The sequence below is a fragment of the Vigna radiata genome, unplaced genomic scaffold (assembly GCF_000741045.1).
Source record: "Vigna radiata var. radiata cultivar VC1973A unplaced genomic scaffold, Vradiata_ver6 scaffold_328, whole genome shotgun sequence".
NCBI classification, from domain to species: domain Eukaryota; kingdom Viridiplantae; phylum Streptophyta; class Magnoliopsida; order Fabales; family Fabaceae; genus Vigna; species Vigna radiata.
The window spans coordinates 210,216-218,638 of record NW_014544175.1 but is presented as its reverse complement, the minus strand read 5'-3'; the positions used below and the strand labels follow the sequence as shown (position 1 = coordinate 218,638).

At 32.7% G+C, this 8,423-nt stretch overlaps 1 protein-coding gene across 1 annotated transcript; it reads left to right on the top strand.

The window, feature by feature from the left end:
• Nucleotides 1-328: 328 nt before the first annotated feature.
• On the top strand, nucleotides 329-7,587 carry LOC106755501 (protein NRT1/ PTR FAMILY 5.6). Its single transcript, XM_014637670.2, has 4 exons — nucleotides 329-696; nucleotides 5,234-5,451; nucleotides 5,580-6,127; nucleotides 6,508-7,587. Exons 1-4 carry the CDS (start codon nucleotides 558-560, stop codon nucleotides 7,379-7,381), a joined length of 1,779 nt encoding a protein of 592 aa, XP_014493156.1. The 5' UTR covers nucleotides 329-557; the 3' UTR covers nucleotides 7,382-7,587.
• The last annotated feature ends 836 nt before the right edge of the window (nucleotides 7,588-8,423 follow it).

Below are 8,423 nucleotides of genomic sequence, written 5' to 3'. Positions count from 1 at the left end.
AAATCATTGGTTTATAACATAAATGATAACAAACAATTTTTTTATCGTACAAAGATTTAAGAAAAATACTGGTACGTCTATATGCACCTCATGAAATCCAAAATGTACGGGTTCTATGAATGATGAAAATGGCATATATGTTTTTTTTGTTTGGTACCATAATTTAAGGTTTAAATAGAGGCCTTTTCACAATAAATTGAAAAGGTATTAATATTTTGAAATGACGTGAACTAAAAGCTTTTTTTTGAAGGAAAAAATTAGAAGTGATTTATATCGTATATGTATATGTAGTGCAAACAATTATTAGTATGAAAAAAAAAATCAACAGTTAAGTCTATATGAAAGATATCTTTTATTATGTCAACAACAGAAAAGAAAAAGGAATAAGTTTTGAAGAAAAAGAAAAAGAAAAGAAAAGAAGAAAAAAGAAGAAAAAAGAAGAAGCAAATCCCTCTCTATAAAAAGAGGTGGTGAGTGTAATAGAAAGACAGTAGCAAGGAAGTGCAGAAATAGAAGTAGTATCTTAGTTGCAGTAGCAAAGCAAGCAACAGTGCAAGATGATGAAGGATAATCTTGAAGTGAAGACTGAAGAGGGTGATGAGAAGAAATGGGTTCATGATTCTTCAGTGGACCACAAAGGCAAGGTTCCACTTCGAGCTTCAACTGGTTCTTGGAAAGCTGCTTTCTTCATTATTGGTAACCACTTCATCTTCTGCTAAATTATTGCTTTCAATGCTTGCTGTTCCACTTTCCACACTTCAGTTCTCTGTTTTCTTTATGCACCTTTTCGTTAAAGTGTATGGAAAACTCCTTCTTCCTCAAACTTTCTATTACCATTCTTAAAATATTCCCTTCATGCATCTTCTTTTATCATATGTCGTTGAATTTTTTTTTATATTTTATGAGACTGAATATTCGCTCTAACTTTATAAAATGCACGGACAAATTTGCAGCTGATTCATTTCTTATTAAGATTTTGCAGAAAAAGTTTCACAAAATATACAATTTTTGGTAATATATAATATTTTTTTAATTAGACCTTTCATATAGTTTATGTTAACTAACCCTTAGTTTTTTATTTTGCCTTCGAAAGTTGAAATGCAAAGATATCAGTATATATACAACAGAGACATTTACAGTGAGTTGTTACTTTAGTTCATTCTATATATCATTTGCCATAGGCTAAAAGTATATAAATAAGTCAGAAAATTATACAAGAAACATAAGAGGGAACAAAGTCAATATATTCATGAAAAAAGAAGATCGAGCAAACTTAAACTTGGCCGAACCTAATGACCTATTTCAAAAAATGATCACTAATAATATTAAGAATAAGTTAATGAATTAACAAAACTCATTTTCATTACTAAAAAAAATAATGATTTATTAATAATCTTGTTTAGACATAATAACTCCATTTAACTCATGAATAATCTATTTATATTATTAATTTATATTAGTGGTTAAAGTATATAAACGTTTCATTAATGTCTGCACAAACGTTATCTTCTCGGTAGGTGTGAATAGCAAAAAACTACTTAAAAGGGAAAAAGGTTTAAATGGGAGACAACAAATCCATTTATCATTAACTTGCAATGAAATCAGAGAGACATCCTTTGATAAGAACCAATTTTAATTCATTAATTCTATTTTACCTACTTAACCAGTACTGATATTTTAATATTTCTTTTAAAAATTACTATAATTGATAAGTACTTATATATTATATGATTAGTTCTAAATAATATAATTTTACAAAATTATCTTTCACGTAGAAGACATGTTCTTAATAAATAAAAAAGTGGATTATTATAGGATATTCAAAATAACTCTCATAAGCTTTATTAGATACAAATTACGTGTCTGATTAACGTTGTTAGTAGGTTAACTCGTTAACTTTGTATGCATGGCTTCTCTCATGCTGCATCTGAATGAAAAGTTTACCTAAAGTTGCTGCTCATGAGATAGTTGTTAAATAGTTTCTTTTCTCAGTTAAATAGATTTTCATTTTGTGCTCATGAGATTGTTAAATAGTTTCTTTTCTCATGAGATAGTTGTTAAATAATATGGGGTTTTTTTACCCCATAATGAAAATAATGGTAATGAAGTTCCAACTAATTCAAAAAGAAAAGAAAATTCTAACTAATGTTTCATCATATTACTAAATACATATGTACTCAAGTTGTCGAGTCTCATAATCTCGGAATAATTTTCACGACACTAATTGCCCACTCAAAGAAGATTTGTCTCATCCAACTTATAACATGCATACACACATATCATCCCTCTCCGAGGATAACTTTTGTTCTGACTGATAAAAGTAGAATGCATTAAAGTTTCTCAAACATTTATTCCATCAGGAGAGTCAAATCAAATCCAACTCCATAACAGAAGACTAGATGGTGGATAAGGTTCTCAAAGCCGCATATATGCACGTCACTTTGAAATAAAAGCGCTTATATAGGCTTGAATTCTTCATTTACGTAGTAAGGAGATGAATTTAGTAAAAATAAACACATAAAACAAAACCATTTGCAAAATGGTTCTATAATATCATCTAAGTGGTGAGTTATGAAGGTAGTGATTACATGAAAATTTTGAGCCTTAAAATTATTGGCCATAACCAAAAAAGAGAAGCAGCAAAAAAAGGGAAGTGTTATGGTGAATTTCCCTTGTTGTACTCCACACTAAGTCAGGTCAAAAACAGTACGACCATGAAAATCGGTGGATTCCCAGACCCACATGCCACTATCCACTGATAGATATATATGTTATCCAAAGACCATAAAATTATGACGATAAACGATATCAACCACATAAACCCTAATGGTTTCCATCACTAAGAATGTTGCTATTTAGTAGTGGTTATTCTTTATAAGATGCAGACCCTGATTCAAATCAATTGTCAATGGTATTTAAAGGTTGAAAATGTACGTGATTATTGTACATGGACCATTGCATGAGCATGAAACTTACATTGTGTATGGCGTGGCCGACCTTATATCCTATGCCACACACTAATAATATTTTCAGGATTTCACTTGAGAATAACCAAACTATTCAGAACCCTGACCTTCCACTACTTTTCAAATTCCACTCATACTTAGTTATAGAAGACTATTATAATTTCATAAATTATTATTATTATTATTATTATTATTACATAAATTAAGTATATATTCATATACTTCATGCTTGTTTATGTCTATATCCAAAATTTCAATTTTATATGAAAATGAGAATATAAAATCGGTAATATAATAAAATGGTTTAGATAAAAAGAAATTAATTAAAGCTATATATCAATTAAAAAGGTTATGCTAGTTTTGAAAGTATCATATCACTTTTATAATTTTACTCTTAATTATTATTAATTTGTATTATTTAAATATAATGAATTAAATTTGTTCGTCTTATTTGATATAAGGGTAGCTTTTCCTTTTAATTTATCTCTTACCCATGTGCATGCACCCCTTCCTAAAGATTTTTTTGGGACAAATGGTACTTTTAAGGTAGATTAGAAAACATAATACAAGAAACCTATATAAATACAAGTCACTACAATAATCTTATACTACTAGAGTATTTTATATTTTGTGGAACTTTTTTTATGTTTTTTTTTTTTTTATAAAATTTAGCATAAAAAAGGAGTTTTTTTATTTTATTTTATCAATAAGAGAATGTTTTTGTTTTCATCTTGCAATTTAAAATCTTCCTAAATTCTCAGTGGTCACATGGTACACCATCCGAATCTGGAGGGGACATATAATGGGTTGGAATCTATTTAGCCAATAAACCTCCCCTTTATCAGATAGCTACATCTCAAAGCTTTAATTAGTCATTATTTATTTGTTTATTTATTATTAATAGTAATAGAGTAATAAAAAATGACTTTTGACATATTTAAAATTTTTATATTTATTTGATATTATCTTTACTTTTTAGTCTCTTCTTTTTTAAAAAAATATAAATCTTTACATTTTTGTAAAAGTGTGTGGTATGATAGTATTATTCTAAAGTAATAACCACAGTATATCCGAGTTTTTTTGGTGGGTTCTACCAATTAGCTACCTTGGAGTATATTGGTTCTGAAAGTGTATTGAAGCTCTCTTGTAGGGTTGCTTGTTTTTTCTTTTTCTTTATAATTCCTTTTTTACCGAAAAGTTCTGATAAAAAAAAAAAAAAGAACGCTCATTCTGCCAACTCCAAATAGCTAGTGAGGCTTATCTAAACCTAAGGTCTGGGTTTGATATGCGTTGGTCGTAATCTTTAACATATATACTATAAAGTATGAAAAAATATGGTTGCTGTACTGCAAATGTAACCATAAAAATCGTGCGCATTTTCACATCACTAACAATGAACTATGACTTTTTTTTTTTTTTTCATTTTGTCATATTTATAAGAAGAACATCGACACTAAATTGCATAATATTATAGCAAGCAAATGCGCTGTGGGCCCCTTCAACTCCAAAATATTGCCACTAGTGGAGTATTTTTTTTCTTTTTCTCTTAAATTTTCCAATGTAAGACTTTGACTAATCCCATGATTCTCTTTGCGTGCCGACAAAATGCAAAGAATGGAATAGTGCCTGTCTGATTTGGTGTCCAATTGACGTTTTCCAATTACAAAATTAGAGATTAGTGGCTCATGTAGTTTGTTCTCTGTCAAAGAGTTGATTGATCCACCTTTGTGATCTTTTGAATAATATCTTCCATACACATAAGAATCAAGTAAGTAATTAAAATCACTTTCTCAATTTTGGGTATCAAAATGTTAATGTTACTGATTGAACTTACGATATTAAATTACAAGAAGCTGACAAATTTCTTCCATTTAATGTTAAAAAAAAAAAAGTAAACTTTTTGTCGGTATTTTCCATGAACACAACAGATTCACTTTTCCTTGTTATTGCTTAAAGAGGAATTCATAGGAAATATGAGGCTCGTGTTTCTCTTAGGTTCAATAGTGATCATGAGATTAGCATCTAAGATTTTTTATTAGCTATTCAAATTCCTTACTAAGACTTATGAAAGAAATGTACTAATTACTTTCCAAAATTAATCTGTTACCAAATCTCTCTATAGATCTTCCCAATTAGAGAGTACCTGGAACATAAACATTAGCATGTGTTAACAAAAACAGTTATAATCCGATTTTGAAACAAATTTTTTATGTTCATCAATTGACATTAACCTACCATACGATATTTTTATGGAACCTTGTTTTCAGCAATTGAGACCAGCGAGAGGTTGAGCTTCTTTGGAATAGCCACTAGTTTGGTCCTTTACCTCACAAAGGTTATGCATCATGACCTAAAAACAGCAGCAAGAAATGTGAACTACTGGTCTGGTGTCACAACTTTGATGCCACTGTTTGGTGGATTCATAGCTGATTCATACATGGGCCGTTACACCACTGTTCTGGCATCAAGCATTTTCTATCTCATGGTAAGCTCATTCAATATTCAATTACAACTTACTATTACACACTACATTTTTATCTTTATTTGGCCATTTTCTGCGTATGTTCTAACTATAGAAACTTGTTCTTATGGATAAAAATTTATGAAATACAGGGTTTGATTCTCCTAACTTTGTCTTGGTTCCTGCCAAGCTTAAAGCCATGTGATGACACAGGCTTATTCACTAAACCGAGGAGAATTCATGAAGTGGTTTTCTTCCTGGCCATTTACTTAATATCCTTTGGAACTGGAGGGCACAAACCCTCCTTGGAGAGCTTTGGCGCTGACCAATTTGATGAGGATCATGATGAAGAAAGGAGGCAAAAAATGTCCTTTTTCAATTGGTGGAACTGTGCACTATGCACTGGACTTATTGTAGGAGTGACCCTCATTGTTTACGTACAAGACAACATAAGCTGGGGAGCTGCTGATATTATCTTCACAGTGGTCATGGTTTTTTCACTGATCATCTTCGTATTAGGAAGGCCATTCTATCGTTATAGGGTACCCACTGGGAGTCCCTTGACTCCAATGTTGCAGGTTCTTGTTGCTTCCTTTTCCAAAAGAAAGCTTCAACATCCTTCTGATCCTGCTCAATTGTATGAGGTTCCAAAATCTATTGGCAACAACAAAAGATTTCTGTGCCACACTAACAAACTGAAGTAAGTGTCGTGACTTAGTAGTATACTGGTATTTCAAAAGCAAACAAACAAAATATAGTTATGTTCTCCTGAGTGCATCCAAAATGTGTCACTTTCTTGACACTATGATACAGAGATTAATTTTGATGCACAGTCAGTTTAAACATGTTTGCATAGTCAACTGATTAGGAACTACAAAATCATTCATCATACTATGCATAACAACCTATAATTGAATGATAGTGTAAACAACTTTTATTTTATATCATAAGAATGTTCTAATTAATATGATTTGTTCTGTAAAAACAGACCTGATATGTTATGTTTTGTCCCATTTTATCCTGTATGCTAATTTATTTTATGTTAAAACGTGATTCGTTATTGATATAATTTGATTTCAGATTTCTTGACAAGGCAGCGATTCTTGTCAATGATGGAGGTTTAGTTGAGAAGCAGAGTCCTTGGAATCTAGCAAGTGTAACAAAGGTCGAAGAAACGAAGCTTATCATCAACATGATTCCTATTTGGGTATCTACCATACCATTCGGAATATGTGTGGCACAAACTGCTACATTCTTCGTGAAACAAGGTACCACATTGAACAGAAAGATAGGTAACGGGTTTGAGATTCCACCAGCTTCAATCTTCACGGTGTCCGCGTTGGGAATGGTAGTTTCTGTGGCGATATATGACAAGATTCTTGTGCCTGTGTTACGAAGAGTGACACAGAATGAGAGAGGAATCAACATTCTTCAGAGGATTGGTTTCGGAATGGTGTTCTGTATTGCTGCAATGATAGCAGCAGCTTTGGTGGAGAGAAAGAGGCTTGAAGCTGTTGAGAGGGATCCCTTGAAGGGTTCACTGACAATGAGTATATTCTGGTTGGCACCACAGTTTCTCATCATTGGTTTTGGAGATGGATTTACTCTTGTGGGTTTGCAAGAGTACTTTTATGACCAAGTTCCTGACTCAATGAGAAGCCTGGGCATAGCATTTTACCTTAGTGTAATGGGTGCAGCAAGTTTCCTGAGTAGCATGCTTATAACAGTAGTTGACCACATGACAGAGAAGAGTGGCAAGAGTTGGTTTGGGAAGGATTTGAATAGTAGTCGATTGGACAAATTCTATTGGCTACTGGCAGCCATGAGCACACTCAATTTATTCTTGTTTGCGTTTCTTGCCAGTCGATTTTCCTACAAAAGGGTGCAAAAGGTAGTTGTGGCTGATTGCTATGAAGACAAAAGTGATTATGAGAGTGTGGAAACCAAGGTTTAGGGTCATTTTAGTTTTAATTACTAAGCATGTTGTAATGTAGAACAAATATATTATCACATCTCTTCACAGCTTATATTATGTTACTCTTCCATCCTTTGATGTCAAGATCCTGTAAATGCTGATATAATATAACTTAATGAACAATGCATTTTCGCATGCTCTCTGAAAGGGTCAGTCATACATCTTATGTTAATTTTGTAACAAGCCATGCCAATTAGCAGTACAATGTCATTACAAGGTTCAACATGCCATCTTAGCCTTGGTTAATTTAAAACTAAACGATTTAAAAGTTAAGGAAGCAACATCCTTGGGCTACTTAGAGTGCAATGGTTTTCAGCATTGTGACATTCGGTGGTGAGGAAGATGATGGTCGCGTATGGAGGTGAAGATGGATGTAAAAGAATGGTGAAGAAAAAATGTTAGGGGTGTGTACTGGTCCTGGTGCGATGAATGGGGAGAACAATGAGGGAGAGGAAGAGGGTAAAATTGGAATGTACGATTTTAGAGGGGCGCAGGAAGAAAAGGCCTCACTAGTTTAACAAATATTTTTATTTGGACCAGCAGTAAGGATAACTTGAAATTGGAATCGCTATTTCCACTCTCCTCAGTTGCTATTTATACCTTCGTCCAATAAATATAGCTGTCATTGACAGCCCTGAGTTTCATCACTTTCTCTCTTTCTTTTCGTATCCGTTTCTCCTCCTACCATTTTCCAAATTCGTTTCCACTTCCTTGCTTTTTTTCTTCTCCATTTGAGTGCCTTGGTTGTGTTTTGGTGCGGTGGTAGTGTGTTGGTGGTGCTTCGCTCGTGGGGTGCATCTATTGTGGAGCTATTGTGGAGATTGGCGCTTTTGTTTGGTCTGTGATAGGTTGGGTTTCTTTCCTATGATAGTATGGATGATAGATATTTCATTCACACTTATCTATCATTTGTCTAGCTTCCACATATTGGTCGCTCTCCTCTCAAACTCCTTACAAATTCTTCAATTCCAAACTCTTTCACTCCTCTCTCCTTTATCCGGCGCCGGAATCTTGCTACTCT

What these genes read in the sequence shown, in the direction of transcription:
- LOC106755501 (XM_014637670.2), top strand. Translation starts at nt 558, where the DNA reads ATGATGAAGGATAATCTTGAAGTGAAGACTGAAGAGGGTGATGAGAAG. An exon ending in AGCTGCTTTCTTCATTATTG is followed by an intron (nt 697 to 5,233) that starts GTAACCACTTCA and finishes CCTTGTTTTCAG; the next exon opens with CAATTGAGACCAGCGAGAGG. An exon ending in TGCCACACTAACAAACTGAA is followed by an intron (nt 6,128 to 6,507) that starts GTAAGTGTCGTG and finishes ATTTGATTTCAG; the next exon opens with ATTTCTTGACAAGGCAGCGA.